A 24,613-nucleotide genomic window follows, 5' to 3' on the forward strand; every position below is an offset into this window, starting at 1 on the left:
ACGTGGAAGAATCGTAAACTACGACATACCACAACGTACAGACATGATAGCTATCGAAATTTGATTATGCGAGAAAACGTAATTCTGTTACGCGGAAACTTAAAAAAAAACCTTTTCCAGCGTTTCTACAATACACAGACCGGCCGCGGCATCCGCCATCTGCGCACGCCGGCGCTTGAGTGCCTCGGGAGCCGCGTAGCGGCGCGCCCGGTTCCTTGCAATGCCTCCAGCTGGCGCTCACCACCACCGCATTGCGGCCCACGCAAGAGGCCGCTTTTCTGCCACAAAACCCGCCTTCGTGCATATCGTTCGCGGCCAGCGTTTTCCGGTAAACATTACGCTTACCCACGCTCCAGTTGCTTAGAAGTGCGAGAAGCAGTCACGGATCTTTGAATGCTATTGCGTTCCACTCTTGAATGCGAAGCTTAAGCGTCCTCCAAATTTACCGTAATTTACTCATTTACCGTAAAAGCTCATTTACCGTAATTTTTATATACATACACGTGGACGGCACGACCACCGCCCCGAGGAGTCGCTGGAAACTAGACACGCATGTCGTTTCGACGGTGCCGCCATCACGGGAGAGCGGGAGGAAAGTAGGTACGCAAGCGCTTGCAACGTCGACAAAGGTAGGGTGATGCGAAAGTAGCCGTAGCAGACGTGGATCAAAGGGTAGTATGTCTTCTTAGCCTAACAACTTATACGTTATACGTATTTAATACACAAGGTATCAAACACATTGTTGCAAGTTGGTGGAGTGCCTCAAGCCTGCGTCACCTCCGCTGCTGGTCGGCCCGGTGAAGCACTATCTTCGGGATCGTCCCAGGGTTTTTGTACACGTACACGAAAACTGCACGGAAACCTTGCCAAAACGAGCTTCGCTGAGACCCGGTATATAATTCCAATAAATAAAATGGCTGTGGCTTAGCTAAGGTTAAGCCCAGGATACGAAGCATACTAGCCTTTATTTTAACACGACAGCGTTAAGGAGCTCGTGTCGCAGAAAAGCCGGTGTCGTCGGCGTCGGCTCAGGCGTGCGGCGCTTGCTCAGGAGCACATTTCGTTGTCGCGCCGAACGCTGCGCTGCTCGACGCTCACCGCGTCCGATGCGGGGCGCGTAGTCGCTGCGCCGTAGCAAAGCCACCTAGAAACAGCCTCTGTAGCACGCCGCAACCTTCGCTTCTCATTCCAACGAGCAGCTCTGTCTCCAGGACGCATCTCACCTCGTGAGTGTCTAGTAGAGGCAAGCGCAGCTGCTTATGTACCGCCGCGACGCCGCGAGCGACGGCGCGAGTTGGAGCCCCGTTTCTCCTCTGTCGTGACGTCACGGTGTCACGTGGTATTGAAGGCGACACCGCCGCGCCTGAGGAGCTGGGTTGAGCTCTAGTAATATGCTTCGCATAAAAGCGTCCGACGACTACGATACTCCCTCAAGCTAAATTTAACCGCAGCTGGGTACGCCTTTTCATTTCGCGATATACTGAGGCAAATAATTTGAGAAAGAAATCACCGCATCAACTGGCAGTGGGCCAGTGCCATCAGCGCCTTCGCAGAGAGAGGAACAGTATGACAACGCTGGCATGATGAGTGGCATCGGAGGCAGCTGCGGAAGAAGACAACGACGAACGTGCGAACAGGTGTACGAGTGCATTCACGTGGTTACGCCGAGGGACGCCGACAAGCCGGCTGTGGTAGAAGACAATGACGAACGAACGCGCACTGGTTCGAGTGCTAGGGGCAGTATGGGAACGCTGGAGTGGTGAGCGGTGTCGGAGCCAGCTGTGGAAGGAGAGAATGACGAACGCGCGAACAGAGGTACGAGTGCGTTCACGCGGTTACGCCGAGGGACGCCGACAAACCAGCTGTGGTAGAATGACGAACGCGCGAACAATGGTACAAGTGCTAGGTCCAGTATGGGAACGCTGGGATGGTAAGCGGCATTGGAGTCAGCTATGGAAGAAGACGACGAAGAAGAAGAACAAAACTTTATTCGTAGAAAGAAGTTCGTTGCCCCTAAAACGGGGTAACGCCGTGTGGTCGGGCCCCTATTCCAAGGCACCGCTGGCCCTCGCCATCCTTTCTGCCCTGCGGACGAGCCTGAGCTGATCCCCAAGGGCGGAGCTGGATAGCAATGCCTCCCACCTCGCTCTCGTGTTATTATCTTCTTGTTCTTCTGTGTGAGCTGTGCACTCCCATGTGATGTGGTAGAGCGTTGGTGTGCTCCCACACCACGGGCATATGTCCTTGTATGCTGTTGGGTAGTATATGTGCAATTTATGTAGGATTATGTATGTGTCTGTTTGGAGCCTGCGTAACGTCGCTGAGTCCATGGCTGAAAGGTTCCTATGCGGGGCTGGGTAGAGCCTTCTGACTTCCCTGTAGTGTTGCAAGATCGCTTTATTACGTGGATCGATGGGTGTCGGGTCCTCCACCATGTTACCATGGGCAGCTCGGCAATTAGCAAAACCTCGAGCCACCTCATCTGCATGGCGAAAGCTCGAGCTGGGATACGATCGCATTCGCGCGTTTACGCCGAAGGTCGCCGACGCTCAACTCAGGAACGGGCGCCCAAGAGGTTCGCTCTAAAGACGACTGCTAGTAGAGATTGTCAGGAACAAATTCCCTCTCTGTAGGTTTTTACTGGATCACGCTTTTTCGCAATATTTATTAATCACAGTATCAGCTATCTTAACAAAGGCACAAGATTAACCCAACTTCTTCCTCAACAAAAAGGCTATAACATCAATTTTCTATACAAGATCAATGTTGTTAAGTATAAATCGCCAACTTGGTTTGCAGCGTGTCTAAAATAAAAGAGCAACCGCTCGTCAAACGACAAACATGTACTAAATACTGGTCGTGAAAACGAGTGAATTGAAAAGCTACGCGATCTAGGAATGACGGATAGGTATGACGGATCTGCTTTAATGTTGAATTGTCGGGACTTGCCAATGCAGACCTTCCTTAGATATCGCGAGGTGTGACGTCCAAAATTTTAAACAAACGCTGGATAGAAAAAAAAACAAGAAAGTGTTGACACTGATTCTGCCAGAGACCCGTAACGATAAAGGAGAGGCTGTAAGGTTTTATTGATTGCTGCTGTTTCTACCGCGACGGCTTACTGGGTGTTCAGAGCCTAGGTTTACTGAAAAAAAATACACGAACGTTCGCTGCGACCTCCTTTTTCTTGTCCTTGCGGTATCCAGGAAATGGAGAAGTCTGCTCGTACCGATGTCTTGAGTGCTTCGAAACCCTCAGGGAGACACACGAGATAAGTGTGGCCTGCGACGTCTACCAGTACGGAATGCGGGTGCCACTTCTAACAGAAATTTCAGACTCCAAATTTCACTTGCTTAGCACTGATGAAAACGGACGGCAAGAACAACAATGTGCGCGCATTGCAAAAAATAAACGCAGCTGCACAACTATGTAGCAGTGCGTGCGTGCGCGTGCGTGCGCGTGTTTGTATGGGCGTGTGCGAGTACGTGTGCGCGTGCGTGTTTGTTGGTGTGTGCGTGCGTGCGTGTATGCGTGTGTGTGTATATGTACGTGCGTGTGTGTGTGTTTGTGTGTGCATGTGTTATGTGTGTGTGCGTGCGCATGCGTGTGCATGCGTGTGAATGTGTGTGTGCATGTGTGTATGTGTACGTGCGGGGGTGTACATATGGATGTGTGTGTGTGTGCGTTTGCGTGTGTGTGTGTGTGTGTGTTTGTGTGTGTGTGTGTGTGTGCGCGCGCGCGCGTGTGCACGTGTGTATGTGCATGCGTGCGCGTGTGTGTCCGTGTGTTTGTGTGTATGTGTGTGTGTGTTTGTGGAAGGGGGAGGCGGTCTGTGTGCCTGCACACGCACACACATGTGATCATCGAACGTCGCAATTTCACTTGAGATCTGCGTTGTTGCAAATCCTTGTTCTTCGCTTGTGTAAATTTTTGTTGCGTTCAGGGTCTTAAGATATTTAATATAAAGACGAAGCCACCAGCTGAGCAGCATTCCTGAACCTCAGTGATGGCCTTATTTCATTTCGAACTCGCAAATAATGGCGCTTGCTCTGTAAGCCCTCAAACAGCATCTGCGGACGATGCTGTGGTAGGCAGAGGAAACGATGATTATATAAAGTTGTTTCGAGAACTGCCACACATGGGAAAGCCGAGGCGCCGTTTTCCCATCCACTTTCTGGGTTATTGCCGTCCTTGATATCTTTGTTTATTGGCTTTATTTGATAAAACCATCGCACGCGTAATGCGAAGGCCTGGGTTTGTGCCCCACCTGCAGCCAATTGTTTTTTGATCGACTTTGTTTCACGTGAATTTATAACTTCTTTAACTCAATAAGTATAAGTAATTTCCCCTACGCTGTCTTTAGTTTCATTGTTTGTTGGCTGGTTATGATATGATCGATAAAAATCTGGCTCATCCATAGCCTTTCTTCTCGTTCATATATATATATATATATATATATATATATAAACACGGGAATAACTAGTGCTTACTAATATAAAGAAATTATAAATGAATGGAATTGAAAAAGGATGGGAAGACGGCGTTGTGGCAGCTCAATCGCTAGAGCATCGCACGCGTAATGCGAAGACATGAAATCGTTCCCCACGTGCGTCAAGTTTTGTTTTCATCCACTTTCAATTCCGTTATTTATGATTTCGTTATTCCAATTAGTAAGTACAAATAATTTCCCTTGTGCTGTCCTTGGTGTCTCTTTGTTGGGTTCTCATGAATAAAAATTGGGCCCCTCGGCGAATCACCTTCTCGCTCACTATTTATATATATACACACACCTCCTGTTCACCTTTACACACTTCACAGACGTATTTTTTCGACTTTGGCACTCCTAGAGCTAGAGCCAACGCATTATAAGTCTTCCTTGCTCTTGGCAGGACGAAACCACATGGGACACTAGTGCATATCGATATAGATTTAGCAAGTTCTTTATTTATGTCGTTTTTATTAAAGAAAATGTGAAAGTGCTTTCTCTGCAATAGCGTTTCCACTACCTGTATATAGAGTATCATGCAAAATGTTTTATGTCATCTATTAAACATAAAATTCCCGTGCAAACCTTCAGTTTGTTGGTTCTTACCAGTTATTCATTTTCATGGGCGACTCCGTAATGTTCCATCTCTGCCACTCTGAGCGGTTTATAAGGCTATGCAATATTTACGTAAGCTCACATGGTAAGCGATATAAGCCTACATAATATATAAGGCTGTAATATATGTCGTCAAACGATGTACACATTGCGCTTCTGCAGGCTCTTTTACTGAAGGTGCTTCGCGTCGTTTCGCCTCACTTGACGTTTCGAAAATCGCTCTCCTCTAAGTTTATCTAATCGGGCGGACGACGCGTGTCACTAGTCGTGGCAATAGGGGTCGTTGATGTTGGGCAGGCAGGCGTCCTGCACGCACACTCCTCGCGGTTTGGCAGCCTCGACGCAGTTCATGTCCACGCAGCTCACATCGGGCACCTCGGTGCAGCATCCGGTGCAGCGGCACTCGTCCCAGGTCCCACACGTGCACTGGCCGTCCAGGCAGCCGTGCTCCTGGCACCAGGTGGCACAGGGCCCGGCCTCTACCGGGCAAGCTGCCGTGAAACAAAAAAAAAAGGATTTGTGACACTGAGCGATGCGTAAGAAGATCGGAGCAGGTATTTCTCTCGACGACGCTGTGTGGTAGTCCGTCAGAGAGAGAAAGAGAGAGAGACAACAACTTTATTGAAAATGCCTGCAGAATCGGTTAGGGTCCCTCCACGCAGGGAGGACAAGCTTTTACCGCGACGCGGCCCCTAGGTCAGTCTCGTGCGTTGTGCTCCACGAGGTCTTGGTCCCTCGCTACTTCCGCGGGTCCGAGAGGGCCGCCGCCCCCTTCCTGGGGGTGCTGCCCCCCTTCTCTTCGGTTTCGAGTGGTCGTTGTCTCTCTAGAGCTGCCGAGACCTGCTGGAAGGCCTTGAGTTGTGTCTCTTGATCATACCTCCTCGTTGCAGCCTCTAGCTGCGGCGGGATCATCGTCTTCTCGCTGGCTTCTCGCGGATTTACGCTACAGTCCCAAAGGATGCGAGCCGCGGTGGCTCTCTCCTTCGCGCACAGTCTACACACGTCACGGAACGATTTGTAGCCTGGGCTGAAGTGACTATCGCAAGAGTGGACACGGGACACAAAAAGGCGACAAGGACAAGCGCCAGCGCTTGTCCTGGTCGTTTTTTTTTTTTTGCGTCCCGTGTGCACTCTTCCGCTAGTCACTTCAGCATGGAATACCAACTATCCCCGTCTAACACCCTGTAGCCTGGGAGCCAGGTCACAATAGACATGCCACTGCGATATCCCTGCTCTCGGCACCACTGATGCCTCGTGCCTAAATCGTATTCGCGTAAGTAAACCTGTAAGCTCAATATGCGGACAACGCTCCGGACGCGAAAGAACGAGCTGCGAGGGGCAATATCTTGCATATGTCGAAGGTGGTTATCGGAGAAGAATGAATCATAAGCGTGCAGAACGAAAATGCGGGCTCTGGAACGCGCGTGTGCTAGAATTAGCTTACGCGAAATGAAGTGCCCACACCGATAGCAAGATGTCAAAAGTCGAATATTTTAATGCCAAATCGGAATATAGAGGGCGTACTTGGCAGAGTAGTTCTGATGAAGTCACAAAACGTTGTGACCATGCATGCGTGAACGAAAGCTTGGGTCAAAATAAAACTTGCGAATAGAGCGCGGAATATAGCAAAAATAAACGCGCTTCAAGCGTAGGGGCAAATAAGGGGAAAGAGAATAATTACTGCGAGGTACGCTAAAGGGCTTACAAATGGGGGTAAATTATATTGAAATTGGTCGCTGCTAGTAGAGGAATGAAGATGTAGAACTGATCATTTCGACAAGACATAATTCCTCTGCGAGGTAGATATGCGCGTTGATAAAACCCCTGAAACTTTAGGAAAGTATGATTGTACCATTATTATTGAGCATGTACCAAACGTGCCACGGTATACATATAAAAAGACTTATATACAGAATGCAGCACCACCAACTGAACTTTATTTAGAGCAGTAAGTATATGGGGGGGGGGGGGGGGGGGGGGCACGTACTTGCTGCATGTTCGCCTTGCAGAGTGAAGCAACTAGGCAGGACGCGGCGTGACGCGGCATCGAATCGTAGATCAAGCTCCCTGAGGGTATATTCAGTATCATACAAAGAAAAATATGTCTAAATTTCAACAGATTCAGCACCAAAATTCTTATAAGGAAATGCCTCCGCTGTTTCTCTTGTGGCAGTGTCACTGCTTCTGTCGAGAAACTTCTACTCACTATATCAGGGCCCGCACATACGACGATCAACGTTCGTCCGCTTAGAGATCGAGCACCGTCAGCGTTGCTTAAGTCTTGCGCATGCTCGCTCGTTGCTCGTTCTCGGCTCCACGTGACACCGCGTCACCGTCCAATCTTCTCTAGCGCATTTTATCTGTAAGATTCGCGTGCATCCATTACATGTGTAAATATTTCTTTTTCTGCACTAAATGAACTTACTTTCCTGTGGCGTTTCTTCGTGTCCCCGTTCTCCGTTACGAGCCTTCACATCCTCTTGATTTCTTAACGCCGCACTAATTCAGCACAATTCTCCACGTCCTTCTTAGCACCAATTATCTACTGACTGAATAGTTTATCTGATTCATTCATTGGGCTTAACGTCGTAAATCAACACTGGGGGCTACACAAAACGCACCGCCGTGGAGAGCTCCGTAATAAACTTGATCACGTGCGATTCCTTACAGTGTGCCCAAACCAAAGTCCGCAGACTCTTCTTTTTTTTTTAAGCTGCGCCTCCATCGAAATTCGTCCGTCGCGGCCTGAAATCGAACCCGCGACCTTGCGCTGAGCCGCATAACATCATAGGCGTGGCGCCACCGCGACGCGTGATTGAAGCACTGCATAGTTACGAGGAAGGTAACGCTTAATAGTGGCCGGAAGCCGCGGCTCATCGGCAGCATGACCCTATTAGACGAGCAATATGCGAGAGCCTCGTCGGTGAGCGTTGTTGTTGGATCGACGACTGCGCTCACTCTCGGCGACAACTGTCTGTGGAAAACGAAGGAAAACTATACGGAGGCAAAGCGCTCACTACCGAGAACGCTTGTGCATGTAGTCCCACATTTTCGTCCGTGTTAGTATCAGCTGGGGAAGAGAAACGCCTAAACACCTTGTTTGCAACAGCAAAATGAGACAGAGCACACCACCGAGTGCTCAACTTCACTTAATGTGACCTTGCTAGTCGCTGTCACGATGAACAGCAATTATAGCCAGGGCACATTCGGACCGAAGCCGGTGGTCGGGGATGTTCTGGGCGCGGCCATGTTGCCAATGCAATAGTGCATTGCGTTTGTCGCTGAATTCACTGAAGTTTCATTTCTGACACCAACACTGCTTTTTAGGTATGGCTGACAACGATCCACTGTACTGGTAAAAGGCAACTTGTTTTTCCCAAAATTAGTCTGAGATTTTCGATCATCCTGAAGTTTAGAGTGACTTATTGCACGTGCTCTGAACGGTATATGTGCGATTCAATCGATTTTTTTATTTTGTATGCGTAGATCAAGTATTAATTTCAGTTTGTTAGCAAAGGCCGTTTGCAACGATACGGCGCTACTCCTGACAACCTCTGTGACAAGTGCACGTATGCAGTGTCCCGGTGCTATGTGCCGCAAATCTGCGTGGTGGCTTAAGCACAGGGATACCCATGCTTTCTTTGCAGCGAATCTGTCATTGCTTATAGATACTTTGATGCGTAGAACACGTGCACAAACAGGCAAGAAGTAAAAGCGCCTCCAGTCATTCCAAGAGAAGTGAAATTTAGGTGCTGAAGAAATAATACGTGTTGCGTGTCGGTCAGGACCGGAGCAGGCAAGGTTCCGACACCAAACGGCGCTTTTTGTCCGGCTCGTGCAGTCGTCTGATTACATCGGGAATGAAGAACATATCGAACGGAGCATGGTCTTTTTAAGCACTTGCTCACACCTGCACATGTGGTCTGGCTGTCAGACTCAGCAACAATAATACCGGGCTCATTGCCTATTATCTCCACCCTAAATTCTAATGATATTGGTTACTTGTGTAAGCAACCAAAAATTATAAAAGTAGTATTAGATTGCTTATAACTTCCACCGAGACGTTTCTTATTATTGTGGTCAAAAAATATAAGTGAGTGTGCTCAGAATGAAATTTCGGAAGAATGCGGTATAGGGGCTGTGCAAAAGAGTTACAGAGATATGACGTAATTGCAGAAACACAACAAACTATTTTACTTTTGACTATGTAGAGCAGGCACTAGATATTCCAGAGTCTTAATGGCACCCCTGGAAAAAATGAAAATTTGATCACTTAAATTTCCAGAAATATGCAGAATGTTGCCTATTACCTATGAAAAAAAACTTTCAATCTGAGAGCTCATTGCGGGATGCGGGAAAATTTTGCAGAATACTGTGGAGCTCGCTAAAACGCGACAACAAGCGGGTTGACCCGCCGTGGTTGCTCAGTGGCTATGGTGTTGGGCTGCTGAGCACGAGATCGCGGTACCGAATCCCGGCCACGGCTGCCGCATTTCGATGGGGGCGAAATGCGAAAACACCCGTGGTACTTCGGTTTAGGTGCACGTTAAAAAACCCCAGGTGGTCGAAATTTCTGGAGTCCTCCACTACGGCATGCCTCATAATCAGAAAGTGGTTTTGGCACGTAAAACCCCATAATTTAATTAATTTGAACAGGCGGGTTGAGGTTAAATTCTGATATATCTCGATATGCTAAGAAATAACTGCCAACTGAAATTCTGGAGCAGCGTAGGTTAACTGTTGTATGAGCTGACAGGCTGCATCGTAAATTTCTCTACGAAATCGCAAATATCGTAGCGGGAGTCCGGCGCATTGAACGCGTTCCAAGCGGTACGCGACACAAATCCCCCAAAAAGAACAAATAAACTATTCCCCTGGTCCACTGCTGCTCTATCGTTCTGCTTGCCCTTCTCTTCCTCTTCTTTCACTTGCGGCGTTCTTCGTCGCCGTTACAATGTGTTTACTTAGTTGCATTGGTCAGGCTGCTGTGTACTCAGTGATCACCATGGCGGCAGAGGCGGTGAAAAAGGAGGAGAAGGAGAAAACAACACGTGAGGGGCGCACATCGCGACAGCGAAATTTGTCCAGAACTGGGACGCACGGTGCGTCACAACGGCAGCAATATATGTTTGGCGGGAAATTGTGACGATTTCTTATTATCAGCTTAGCAGAATCTATCTGCAGTTAAAGCGAAGCCTTAAAAAGCAACGAGTGATTACTTTTATTTTTCTTACAGTAATGTTCAGCTCCTCGTAAGCCACCCTTTGTTTTTGCATAGGGGGCCGCCATTATTAAGGAATGTGTCGCATAGTCGCACGGCGCGAACTGCGGCAGCAAGCATTATGCGTTACGGGCATATGCGTTCGCGTGAAGGCCTGCATGCCTGCTGTTTAGGTGAAGAGGGAGTGCTTCCAGGCCACAGTGAATGGCAGCGGCTTAATACCCATGACTGAGTCATACTGAAAAAAAATAATAAAGCAGGCTTTTGCTACCTTTGGAATCGCAATGGAATGTCCAGTGAAGCTGCTTATTTCGAGAAGTGGAGCTTCAGTATAGCCCGCAAGTACATCACATTGTACAAAACGTTGCCCGTGTATGACTGCCCCTTATGAAACCGCCTTTGCATATAATATATATATATATATATATATATATATATATATATATATATATATATATATATATATATATATATATATATATATATATATATGTATGTATGTGTGTGTGTGTGTGTGTGTGTGTGTGTGCGTGTGCGTGTGCGTGTGCGTGTGCGTGTGTGTGTGTGTGTGTACGTGTTCTGGACTGTTTCCAGTACCCATCAAGGGATTTGTAAAAACACAGTAACTCAACCACGCACAGCTAATTTCACCAGGTCATTGGCCATGGTCCCCCCTCTCTCCTTGTGCCTTTCGACTCCGATATTCGCTAAATTTGATATCTTTTGCGTTCACAGTTCCCACAATGTAGTGGCATAAAATTCCCGTTCTTCATTAAACATTACACTTATGAATCTCCCATTCACTTGCATGCTAAATTTACTGCAAAGACTGTAATTATTCCGCACACTTTGTACTTTGCCTACACAATCCCCCGAAATGTGCCCCTTATTTCCGGCAAAGATAATCAAGTTATTCATTATGCAAAAAAGAGGTGAGGCGTGCAGACAGGACACAAGAGTATAGGAGTGGACAACACGAACGCCGACTATCAACTGAAGGGAGCAGTGAGGCGAAAAAAAATGGCTGTGGCTTAGCTAAGGTTAAGCCCAGGATGCGAAGCATACTAGCCTTTATTTTAGTTGTTGAACCACTGTTTAGCCTGGTGAACTGCTGTTGCTTGGCTATATTTGGTTCGGCTAGACGAAGAAACAACTCATGCGTTACTCTGCTGATTCCTTTATTTTCAAACCAATAAATACGCTCTACCGCTACCAATACCGCTGGTATAGCGGTATTGGTAACCTGGTATAGCGGGAGGAGCGCGAGTTAGGCCGCAGTAACATATGTGCGACCGCAGGCGAGCGCACGAGCTGAGACCCGGCTATGTAGCTACGCGGCCGCAAGCGAGCGCACGAGTTAAGCCTTCGCTTTTGCAGCTGCTATGACGTCATATGGTAGCTACGCGGCCGCGCGCGGCGCAGCAAGGAAGAGCGTGGTTGTGCGGCTAGTATGCTTCGCATAAAAGAAAGAAGACACAAAACTCATCTGCGCAAGCTCAGGAATGGTATCACCACGTGTCAGTCGGGTACATGTGCCGGTCTGCGTGAGAGGTAACTTGTTCAGGTACTTAATCTCTTCCTTATGTTAAGTAATCGAAGGCTGACTCACGCATGCACTTGCACCATTATAGATATGCCACTCCTCTACCATAAGACGCGTAATAATGCATAATGAATCCTTACCAACTAGCTCCGCTTTCTGTTGTTCTATTAATCAAGTTATATCTTGTTTAGTTCTCCAAAGACACCGGGGAAACAAACTATGAATTCGTGCGACCACATGAAAATATGAAGGAAAAAAACCCAAGGGTTCAATAATTATTAACGACGCCTCTAATTAGGCCATCAACGTGAAAATTTCGTCACAAATTGCACTTACTATGGCGCCCCTTGCCGTAACATGCGGTAACGTACTGTTACACCGGGAGATTTCGGAGCATAGGTGATGGCGGCCGTATACAACATTTTCTAAAACTTCAATAACATTTTTCTTTACTATAGTTCGATTTTACGCGGCAGTAGTTAACTTCGCGCAGAGATATGAATTGAATAGAATTGAGTTTATTTCCATGTTGAATGGGGGAAAGCCCAAACAAAAAGCGAAATTATTTCAATGCCGTAGCCTTCCGCCGATTTTCGCTAAATTTTATTTCGCTGGCATGTGTACTTGTGCGAGATCAACGCGCTAAATCGTGCGCCTCCCGTTAGACCTCCTCATAACGCTCCAGAGCGCTCGCATACGCAATGTGTCGCCAGGGTGCCATTTAAGTCACTCTCTTTCGACCTCGCCTACACACTGCCTGACCCTTTTTGTCATGGCACATAAAGAACCTACCTCGGTTACTTTACCGAGTACACCAGGCGAACGTTCATATCACGCATGAAGAAAAAAAAACGAGTGTTGCAATAATTATTTTAACGCTAACAACTAAGCCAGGAACACATTAATTTGGTAACAGTTGCAGTGAACATGCCCGACATTTAGACAAAATGTTATATTTTTTCTAACGCAGAGGTCTCTTGGTACCCAGGCAAACATAACTGAAAACGGCAGCAAGACACTTTCGAGCACCTGCTGAAGGCATTCTTTTACAAAAGCAGTAATTGATGCACATGCGCTTAACTTTGCACACGTATTTGAGATGGCATTTCCGTTCAGTGAAGATGGCCTTGCTGGATTTTGTAAGTACTCCAGAGTACTGAAAAAAATGTTGCGCTGCTCATAAAACGTGCTCATAAAGCTCTGGAGTACTTGTATATGTAATTGGTTACAAAGTCCCTAATTACAGCGCGTATGTTGAGTTTTGCATACACATTATCCTAAACCTTTCCCATAGTTTGCCTGAATATTGCACCGGCAAGGTGCAATAGTCTTACGCCTTGCCGAATTCAATGTGCATAAGAATTGGCTAAAGAAGCTTTAAGGCACACATTTATTGCAAGCATTCAAACAAGTGACGAAGTAATTGGGACATCGGACCTTAAGCGAGACATTCATGTTGTATATCCACTATACGTGAGCCAAGTCAAGTGTATTGCAACAGTCGGTGTTGGAATTACATGGTAATTCTATTACAGCAGGAGGTCCCAGAGCTTTGCAAAAAACTACCAGTGGTACCTCCTATGATTACATAAATAGGGTTATTGTACAAAAACAGCAAAGTACGGTCATGTGAACTATAAGAATAACTATTAGGCAAGTTGATTATCTGTAACAAGAAATTGAATACGCAAGTTAATGGTAATGCTAATTATTGAAAAAAACATGAAAACTAATCAAAAGCTTGTGAACAAGCAGAACAACAACGAATATTAACAATAATAATCAACCCGGAATGAGAGACCAAACTCGTTGCATTATCAATAATATTACTTATACAGAAAAAAAGGTATAAAACAAAATGACATACATATTGGTAGTTAAATCATAAATTAAGATGAGTCGATTAATTCCTTAATGAAATATTTCTTGGTGCGCGCGGAGAATGCATGAGCGTTGTGTGATGATTTATTTCGAAAGGTAATGAATTCCATACTGCTATGCCTGAGAAGAGGGCTGTGAACTTGCTGTGATTCGTCCTTACGGCAAGCAAAAGATTATTGCGCAGGCAGAAGCGCGTACTGTTATTTTACTAATGTGTTCAGGATCAATACGTTCAATGAAGATGTCGTGTTTCATGAGGCTATATCCAATTATCAGGGGCGTAGCCAGGGGGGGGGGGGGCTTATGGGGCTTCAGCCCCCCCCCCCCCGAAATTTTTTCGTGCTGTCCATGCACCGCCGACCAAAGTGACCTCCGGCGCCGGAAATCACTCTGGATTTTGTCTAGAATGTCTTTTTGACGCTCGAAAAGACATTTAACCGCGAAGATTGCAAACTCGGGCGGGATTTCGTGGCAACGCCCATACACCGGGAGTCACATAACGCCAAGCAGTCCCATCCGAGCACAAAGTTTCAAGGGCGCTTTGATGGTGAGCGGGCTCGCCGCGGCATCTCACTGAGGCCACGGAATCTATGGAGCGCATGGATATCAATTGCGAAACTTTATGGGTATAAATCTCATAAGCTCTTGATGTGAAAGGTGCATTGACATTTCCAAAGTTGTGCTTTAGATTTTCAATTGCGGAACTTTGTGGGTTTAATGTTGTTATAAACATTTGTCGCCAAATGTCTATTGACTTTTCTAAAGTCTTACATCGGAACATACAACGAGACAAGCCAAATCAACACACTAGCAGACGAGTTGACAAACAGGCAGCGAGGTCCAATGAGACGAAGCGTTGGGGTGGTTCATTTGTGCCGTCATGTCACATAAAAAAATATAAACATTTTTTTTAACCTACGCCAGAACATCCATGTCAAGACACTCAAGCCAGCCAAAGTAAATACGTTCTTATTTATTTTTTCTACTTTGACTTTTATTCGCGAGGACACATTGAGCCTCTTCGATTTCTTTTTTTTTTTGTTCTCGCTACCCTAACCGCGGGCTGCCAGAGCCAACCAGAGCGCATACGTTTTTCTCGTATGGCCCCGACCACCGTGCGGTACACTTTGGTGCGCGTTCGGTTTGCTCTGGCCGAGTGGATTTTCACCGGACAGAGTTTTGGACGTTTTATGGCTAGCAGACGAGAAAAAAAACAATGGTCGCTCGCCGCCATCACTGTGGGGACTCGAAGGATTGCACCGCATTCCTTGAGCGGAACCTTTCCGGAAAGTCTTCTTTCGCCGCTGTAGGATACTGAGCAGTATGCGTATGGTTCTCAGTGGACCAAGCGTCTCATGTTTTCTTCGGTATTCCTTCCGTAGCCCCATAAGGTGCCCGAAGTAGGCATTAGATTCTGGCCAAGATACTTTCCTATGCGTTTCTTTTTCCTTTCGGTGCCTCCGCCTCACAGAAAAATAATACATTGTTGCGGCGCAGCGAATTGTCGCATGGTGAAAGTTCGATTTTGATACTTCTTTTGCGGAAAGTAATGGGCGACGGCACGCTTCAGTTGCCGGATACGTTTATTATATTATTGCGAAAGCAATTATATGGACACTCCAGGCGCATTCCTGCCATCGCCCTCATGTTTCGTATAAAGTCCAAGGGTGATAACATCGTGACCACGCGCTGCATGCTGTATGTGCGAGTGAAAGCGTAGGAGGGGAGGTGGAATGGGTGAGCCGACGATGGTGGCTCAGTCTTGTGTGCGCAAAGGAGAAAAGCAGGGAGCAAGCGCGCCGCCTTCCGTCGCGCGCAATACATCGGGAGGAGTGGATGGAATGGGGGCGGAATCTAGGATTCTGTGAATCTATGATTGTGCAACATGTTTATTTGCCTTGTTTGACGCATTATATACAGTTACTTTTTTATTACAGGATTATATAGGCATTATACAGTTATTACAGTTATACAGTTATTAGACGCATTATATACAGTTAACTTATACAGTTACATACATAGACTCATTGGAGACTTATACGTATACTTAAATATCTTGTTGCGAGGTTTTGTGTATACATGCAGTGAACTTTGTTTCCAGTGACACTTCTTTGTCCTTTATCAAGCAGTATTTTCGCATTTGCATAGCCCATTGTATCTTTGCATTTCTAATGTACGAGGGCGAGTCAAATGAAAGTGAGCCTACCCTAACCACGCAATAATGGTTGGGTTCATTATCTGCGAGGCATGCGCGTAGGAGAACGGCATGTCTCATTTACAAAAGTGACACGCAGGTGTGAAGATAAATGTTCTTTAATGCTCTCATACACTGGGTTGAATATAGTTGCGTCACATAATGGACACTTCAAAAGTTGAACAACTCGGTGTCGCGAAGTTTTTGACAGCTGAAGGTGTTTCCAAAACAGAAATTAATCACCATATGACTGCCGTGTACGTTGAACACTGCATTTCATTGACCACTGTGAAGAATTGGAGCAAACGGTTCAAAGGAAGTTGCAAAGACATTGCAAGACCGGGCCAAAACCATCGTGCAATCACCCCCCACACAATTTCAAAGGTTCATGAGCTGCTGAAACAAGAACGGAGGATAAGCATCGATGAACTGGCAGACCGTCTGAACATCAGTCACGGTTCGGTTCACGCCATAATTCATGAGCTTCTCGGCTATCGGCTCTTTGGTGCGCAATGGATCCCCAAGATTTTTATCCATCGCGAGAAGACGAAGAAGTTTCGCGCTGCCTTGACTCATCTGATCGGGTATCACAATGAGCATGGCGACTTCTTGTTTGCAACTGTGATCGGGGACGAACCTTGGTGCCACTACTACGAGCCTGAAACACGACGGCAAAGCTTACAGTGGAAACATTCGAATTTACCACGCCCAAAGAACGTAAAGGCCATCATTTCCGCTGGAAAGGTATTGTTGACTTTTTTTTTTCGATCGACAGGGTCCATTACTGATAGAATTTGCTAAATCTTGAGAGGCTATCAATTGTTTCCGATATTGTGAAACGCCAGAACGGCAGCGTGTCGCAATCAAGAGCGAACAACGTGGAAAATTGACGAATGGGGTCATCTTGCTCCACGACAATGCCTGTCCCCACGTCGCTTATGTGGTTAATACAAAACTGGCAAAGTTCAAGTGGGAAACGCTGCAACATCCGCCATACAGCTCAGACCTGTCACCTTGCGACTTCTACATTTTGGGGCAACCGAAAAAACAGCTCAAGGGAACCAGATACAGACTTTTTGAAGCAGCAACCCAAGGAGTTTTATAAGACGGGAATCACGCAACTCGTTAGTCAATAGGACAAATGTCTGAATTCTCATGAAGGCTACTTTTAAATAAAGTACCCCGTTGTTGGCTCAGTCATTTCACTTGCCCTCATGTATCTTGCAGAACTCCTGCTTTTTATACGTGCTCTCTGTCGCGACTATAACTTCGGTGCAATTACTCACGATACACGACAAGGGACAGCTACTCCTGCGTAATACAATGGAACAAACGACAGCGTCATTGAGATTTTTCACTGGCCATTGCATATATACAAGAATGCAAGCACGGTTCTTGAATGAAAAAGTTTCATTAAGATATTTGTCCTCAACTTGTTCAGCTCATTGCCTTTTAATTTTTCATATCAGCGGCATGCACTGCTTTCCTGGTTTCGAACTGATATAGTTCTAAAGTTCGTGTGATATTTTCTTTACTTAATAGATAGACAAAAAACATGGAAGCATTGACGTCAGTTGTGTTGGGCACAATTTTTGGCACATACGAGTATAATATTTTATGAAAAAAATACATATTTTACTTTTATTTACAGAGCGTAGCTTTCAAGAATTTGTTTGCAGCATCTTTGGCAATGACAATGCAGTTATTATTCATGTATTTGATCCCTCGATAAATTGTTTAAGAGGAAGCTTTAGCTCCGGCCCAATCCGACGCGGCCTATTCAAATACTTGTAAAACTCAGAAACGCTTTTCTGAGATAATCCTGCTAATCGCTTTTATTGTAATTGGTTGCATTTGAGAGAGAAAGTTAAATCCTAGTGTCTGTTGGAAACAGAACTTCGATTTAGGGCCAGAATTATTTTTGTTTAAAATATTTTGGAAAATTCGAAAGTTTGAAAAAATAGAAACACGGCGTTTACATACTAATATCTATGCATGAAGAACAGATATTGTGGTTCTGTAAACGGCATTTATTATAACAGTCAAAGTTGACAAGTTTGCTGTGTCAATTTGTATCTTACGTTAATTGGTTACGTTGTGTACAAGGGTTCTGCAAAAGCCGTATTTCCACAATACTAAATTTTTTTTGAATCATGTGTAACATATTTATTTTGTCCGCTGTAGATGTACTATTAGGTGCAATTCACAGAATTGTGATATCATTTTTCATTGTTGAGTCACGGAGTTTTAAACTTGATAGTTTCGTTTGCCGAAAATTTTCGATTTTGGCCAATTTTGAATAAATAATTGACCTCCTAAATGAAAAATTCGAAGCCAGTAGTCACTAGAATTAAACTTTTTCTTTTAAATGCCACAAACCTCCTCAAAGTTGCTGCAGTGGTTGCAGGGAAAAACGTGCAGCTACCGATATATATATATATATATATATATATATATATATATATATATATATATATATATATATATATATATATATATATATATATATATATTTATTTATTGGGCCAGTGGCGTAGCCCCCCCCGAACAAAATTTCTGGCCATGCCACTGCCAATTATGGATAGTTTCTGACAGCTGAAAAGCACAAAAAGCCGCTGTCGTGTGCGAACATTTAACGTAAATGCGAAAGGCAAACTAACATCTGCCACAGCGAGTAGTTAAGCACATATACTATTATGCTTCGCCTCCGTGAACATTCTAACAAAATGTGCAAAGCATGTTCACGGCCCACATTTCTTCGAGCGCACAAAACCACCATTGAAAGAAAACTACAGTCGCAGAAATCTCCCGAGACAGGATCGCAAGGCTTTCGTAGGCGACGCTATCGCAATCTCTGCTCAAACTATTGCAGAGGTTGGTGCGGCCTTTTTATTTTACTTCAGTTCATTACTTTCGCCTTTCAATGTTGCGAAATTCAAAATTTTCCAGTAGCTACTTGTGCACTTTATGGCCTTGTTTGTATTCTTGTATTGATCCTTGTTTACATTCTACAGAATTTCGGTTGCGTTCATATAGCCTGTATTCGACACTCTCGAGAAAAAAAAAGAACTACGGAATTTCTGTATAATCTTTTGCAAGACACGCCAGTGATTTAAAACGGAACTCTACAGAGCGACCACCAGGCGAGATTTACAACGGCGTCATAATGTCTAATTAGCTTATTTATAATCCGCTGATAGGTTCGTGGGAAAGAAAAACGTTGCCTAAAAAATAACGCGAGTTCCTTACGCCGCGTGCATTTGGCTTCGCAGACGAGCAAGTGTACACGAGCGACAGGGACACGAAATAGCATACAACTCCTACACCCATGGCCCGATGTTATCGCTATTGGGGTGGAAAGCTTTCAGAGACAGACCGGTTTAAAAAAATAAAGTGAGGGGCGGAAATGACAGGCAATCTGCGGACGTCGGGAAAGGACAAGACGATTGCAATGGAATATGAAAGAGCACTTACGCCATTGGGCCGCACCTGAATGAAGGCGTAAGGAAGAACGAGAAAACCAAGAAATGCGTTATTTCTGCTCGGGCGACGGCAGCAAATCGTCGTGAATGATTCACGTCTCTGTTACTGTTTCATGCGTGCGATCCGAGACGGAACTGCATGCGACAGTCGGTCGTCATCTACATAGGCCGGCACGATTTGTTACAACGGAGGTCGTGCACATCACACCTCGCAGCCGTTCCGCTACGTATGTATGCATCCTATACCCTGTGGAGGTGTACTACACGTGTCGGTCGGTACATAAGCTCCAGCATGAGGACGTGCGATTGACGCGGCGCTGTGTATAGGTTTTTCATCGCTATACGAAGCTGCGGTGCCATTACGCAGAGTGTGGTCATTCTGGCACCCTGGCTGTAAGAGTAATTGCAGTGAAGAGCGCCACCATAACTCAGTGCGGAATTTGAGGGAAATAAATAAATATAGTTTTTTTTTATTCGAAAGCATGTCCTTAGGCATAATAAAATAAATATAATTATTCGTTCCAAATACGTTATTCGGCGTACGTACTACGTCAGCACACTCGCAAAAGCGAACACGTCGAAAGCGCCTGGAACGCATCGTTGCGTTTTCGGGTCTTGCGTGAATTTGTAACTATCGCTTAATTTCAAATTCCATAGAGTACATATAAGACTAATCGGTGCTTGGAAATAGGCTATAGCACTGAGCGTAGCACTTCAACGCAATAAAGCGTGACAGGCGTTGAGATCAACTCTTTTTTTTTTATTTCTGATCACGTTTTAGCTTATGCTGATGTTACGAGAGCCCGTTAAGAGAAAGGCGCGTGCAATTAAAGAAAACTCCATTTCTCTCGTTTCTGAGCGAGCCGAAATTGCTTTAATTCAGAGCGCACATTCAAATTTATGTGCAACAGTATTGCATTAGTTAGTGCGTAAAACGGAACTGAACCGCTGCCCTGAGAAGTTTCTAAGCCGAGAGCGCACTGATGGTTTATGCTCATTTAACGGCGATTGTAAGGCAAACAAGTAAACTTACCTATTGCAACGCAAGCCGAGAGTACAAGTGCTTGCAGTGTATTCATTGCTGCAAAAACAAAGCTGCACGTCAATTCATTGAAAGTTGCGCAACACATGTATTTGTATGTATTATGTATAGTCACCTTTCCAATTGACCGCAAAGAGTTGCGCACTTTTCCTTAACTAAGAGCGTAGGAGCGCCCCCAGCCAGAAGCTTTCATGTAGGCTGTGTTAATGTCAATACCTTGTTCCTGAAACGGTGGGATATAAAGTACAGATATTGCACAGTGGGTCATTAGGGCTGCAGTAGTGGAGGACTCAGGATTAAATTTCAGTACCTGGAGAGTCCCGTAAAGAGCGCTAAAATCTCATAGTATGCATTCGATTGACCGCTTTAGAGAGTTATAAAGCTCTCTTGTGGCGTAGCACACTGAAACACGGGAGCTCCCGTGCTTCCGTGTGTCTCGTTTTTTACCCTCGACTTTACCAAGCGCTCAAGTGCTACCATTCAAGATGTACCGACAAGCCCATTTCGCCATTCTTGTGGATCCATTTTCATTCAGCGGTAACATCGAGTGCTCGGAACATGTTCACCCGGTTCTGTCGGAGCACCGCGCTCTTGCTCAGAGTGTTGGGAGGGGCGGTCTCCTTTGAGGTGTAAGAGCGACCGAGATGCGGCAGAATGCCGACCACGTGGCTACACCGCTTGCTCTGGATGCACTTGGCACGTTCGGTCAGGGCAGGCTTTCTCCGGCTCCAATCTCGAGAGGCATCGCTGCAGAACGAGTCGGAGCACGGTAGGAACCAGTCGAATGCACCTAAGTACACGGGTGTGTTTTATTTATTAACAGCCTCCATCCCCCTTTCCTTATCGCAATACGACCGCAACCTCCGGGAAACGAACCCGCAACCTCGTGCTGAGCAGCCACTACGGAGGGTCCGCGTTATTCATCAAGGTCCAGATCACGCTTACTAAACGATGGCGCCTCTCTTTGGTCAGTAGCACCTATGTTATTTCGGGACAGTCAAATGCAGGAGGCAAAGGGATTCGTTGCGAACTTACCGTAAGGTTGTACCAAAGGCGGCGAGACTGTCGCATAACATAAGGCCTTCATTTTGTCATAAGAATCCGTCACAGAAAATTGCCGAACTTGCGCACTGTTGATGGCTGTTATACCCTGTCCACATATATATACAGCAGACTTTTCGTACGACCGCAGTAAACAGTTTACACTTTATTATTATTATTATTATTATTATTATTATTATTATTATTATTATTATTATTATTATTATTATTATTATTATTATTATTATTATTATTATTATTATTATTATTATTATTATATTAAGGTCAGTGGAACTCTCCAATCAGGTAGACTGGCTCAGATTCGGTTAGATTTCAGAAATGTGTTAGGGGTATGAATTTAAACATTCCCAATTATGTCAATTAAGTTAAAACGTGTAGAATTTAGAGATCCTCTCCCGAACAGTTGTTATGATAGGACAAAAAAACACTAATCTAATATAGGCGACGCGAGAATAATTAAATGATCGACGATATTAACAATGGTATTGATTGGAATCGCGAATCAATTTTTGTGCGGCGATGTACGTATTCTTGAGCACGCGACCCAGCACGGAAGCCCCGAAAGACAGCAGCGCAATAATGATTCACTGACAGTCTTAACTGTCGCAGTATAATATGCAGGGTCCTTTCCCTCAGGAAGCAGAAACGCAGGCAGTTCAGTAAGCAGTGACCAATTGGTTCTGATCTGCTGCATAAGTGCTAATAAGAAGAAATTGCCAAGCCAGATTAGTTCATGTGTAAATTTAAGAGTAGGACTCTTAAGTATAACGTTTTTAATACATGCGACTCACCAGGGGCAGCAAGAGTGCACAGCGCACAGGGAAAGAATCGTGGCTGTGCCAACCGCTTGAACTTCTTCTGCTTCTTCACCTCGACCAGGTACACGTGAGCTTAGTTCGTGACATGGCAATACACGCCGAACAAACTAGCTCTTTATTGAGCGTTCTTCAAAGGGTAAAACAGTTACCTGGTTCAAGATATTGCATCTCTGCACTGCGCAAAACATACAACAAGAAGTTTGTCTTATATATATAGATGCTGCAACGAAGATAATCTGAATCCACGGTGGCAGGCGCTGTGAAGAAGGAAGTGATCATCATCATTATCATCATCATCATCATCATCATCATCATCATCAAAAACATATATTGTTATCTATTTACAGAGTCTTTCGTGGTAGTCCCTCAGGGTCTTCTTGGACATTCTTGACTTTATAATGCCAGCAAGTTTTTTCTCTTCCCTTCCCCCGCCAGGTTCTTCTTTCTTGGTGTTTTCGCTCGTTCTCGGCTTTTCCTAAGCCGCTGCACTGTTCTCTGCTTCGGTATTCCAGGACCAAGGATGCTGGATGGCAACAATTTTAACTGAATTTATCAACAGACAGACATTAGCGGTTACACTGAGTATATAGTAAACAAGGAAAGAAGGTTCACATTAACGAATGCTGCGGAGCAAAGGCCTCGGGGCAGTCCGTCTCTCCGATCGGGCACTTGACGAGATCGGTCCATTGTCTCTTAAGTCTCAGACCACACTGGAACATCTAAGTGTATACTAAACAAGGTAAACGTGTTCATACTAACGAATGCCGCTGAGCAAAGGCCTCGGAGCATGCAGTCCGTCGCTCCGATCGGGCACTTGACGAGATCTGTTCGTTGTCTCTCAAGTCTAAGACCACACTGGCACTTCTCAGTATATACTAAACAAGGGAAACACATTCGCACTAACGAATGCGGCTGAGCAAAGGCCTCGGCACAGTCCGTCGCTCCGATCGGACACTTGACGAGATCGCTCCGTTGTCTCACAAGTCTAAGACCACACTGGCACCTCTCAGCCGCGCACATCGTCACCCCCAGCCAGGGACCATCTCTCCGGGCTGCGTAACTCGCACCGGCGCTGGACGCCTCTCGAACCACCTGACCTGCCCGCGCCGCCTCGGCCCGACCCAAACACTCCCCAAAGACTCCCTTCTCTAGATGCCCCTACAGCGGCTCGCTGCGGGATTCGTGGCGCTCGCCAGAACCCGTGCGCAAGAACCCCTGCCGCTCCCTTTTTCGCCAAACATCATCCGGCCACCGCCTTCCCGAAGCAGGCGCTCTCTGGAAGCGGCCCGAGTGCGAGCCAACAGCACAACATTGCAATGCAACAAATACGCAAACACAGAGTGGGCCCCACAGAAGTCAAGCAAGCACGCACTTCAACCAAACAAAAAGCATGCACAGACGAGTTTAGCCAAGGCGAACATTCACAGCGACTCTACACTGCCCTTTATTCTTGACTTTATGTCGCACCTTTATACCGCCCCTTATAGGGGGACGGCAGGTGGAAGTGTGCCGATATAGAGAACCGATGCGACCTCATGCTTCCGGGTTGAACTACACAGTACGTAAGCGGATTTGAACGCGTCCGCATTTTCTTTTCATCGGCGCTTACGAAACACTCACACCGTTCCAACGTTCTTGCAGTGAGCCACCATCGAATTCCTTTATCCCCGATATCACCGAGGTTAGCACGGATACATAGCAGGAAGCGTTATGAAACCGCGGATTTCGTTCTCTTTGGCATAAATCTCGTCGTGTAGAGGTCCTCGTGGACGGTCCATCCGAGTGTCGAAAACAGACTGCTGCGTGATTCACACCTTGTTCTTGCCGCAGAGACGAGAAATTTTGTGTATTTCATTTTAAAGACAGAAATAAGCATGAAATTATTATCGCTATATGGTTAGCTCATTTCATTCGCGGACTTTTCTTTTTAGGCGCTTAGCCAATCCATGCTCTTCTCCTTAAAAAAACTGCGTTTTTACGTGCCTTAACCACGATCTAATAATGAGACACGACGTAATGGGGGACTCCGGAATACTTTTCTTTTACCACCTGCAGTTCTTTAAGGTGCACCTAAATACATGTGCACGAGCGTATTTCTTTTTCTTTCTTTTTTTATTAAATCTCACCCGATCCGATTGCGGCCGCCGCTGTCAGAATCTCAGAATCGAGCCTGAGACTCGGCATCGCAACGCCGTAGCCACTAAGTCACTAAGAGTGTGTTTCTATTCGGGCCGTCATTATGAGAAAATCATGAAACTTATGTCAAACA

At 45.8% G+C, this 24,613-nt stretch overlaps 1 protein-coding gene across 1 annotated transcript; it reads right to left on the bottom strand.

Annotated features, from left to right (window-relative positions):
• Nucleotides 1–5,206: 5,206 nt before the first annotated feature.
• Nucleotides 5,207–24,528, bottom strand: LOC135908841 (uncharacterized). Its single transcript, XM_065440687.1, has 5 exons — nt 24,471–24,528; nt 22,318–22,416; nt 20,456–20,503; nt 19,415–19,429; nt 5,207–5,592 (listed from the first exon to the last, which is right to left on the bottom strand). Exons 1-5 carry the CDS (start codon nt 24,526–24,528, stop codon nt 5,363–5,365), a joined length of 450 nt encoding a protein of 149 aa, XP_065296759.1. The 3' UTR covers nt 5,207–5,362.
• Nucleotides 24,529–24,613: the final 85 nt, after the last annotated feature.

This window comes from Dermacentor albipictus, chromosome 1 (assembly GCF_038994185.2).
Source record: "Dermacentor albipictus isolate Rhodes 1998 colony chromosome 1, USDA_Dalb.pri_finalv2, whole genome shotgun sequence".
In the NCBI taxonomy this organism is placed as follows: Eukaryota; Metazoa; Arthropoda; class Arachnida; order Ixodida; family Ixodidae; genus Dermacentor; species Dermacentor albipictus.

Bases quoted from the DNA above. Each gene is read 5' to 3' on its own strand.
- LOC135908841 (XM_065440687.1), bottom strand. From the start codon at position 24,528: ATGCCGAGTCTCAGGCTCGATTCTGAGATTCTGACAGCGGCGGCCGCA. The intron at 22,417-24,470 runs GTGAGATTTAAT...TCACGAACTAAG, and splicing joins GGCGGCCGCAATCGGATCGG to CTCACGTGTACCTGGTCGAG. The intron at 20,504-22,317 runs GTGAGTCGCATG...TTGTTTTTGCAG, and splicing joins GTGCACTCTTGCTGCCCCTG to CAATGAATACACTGCAAGCA.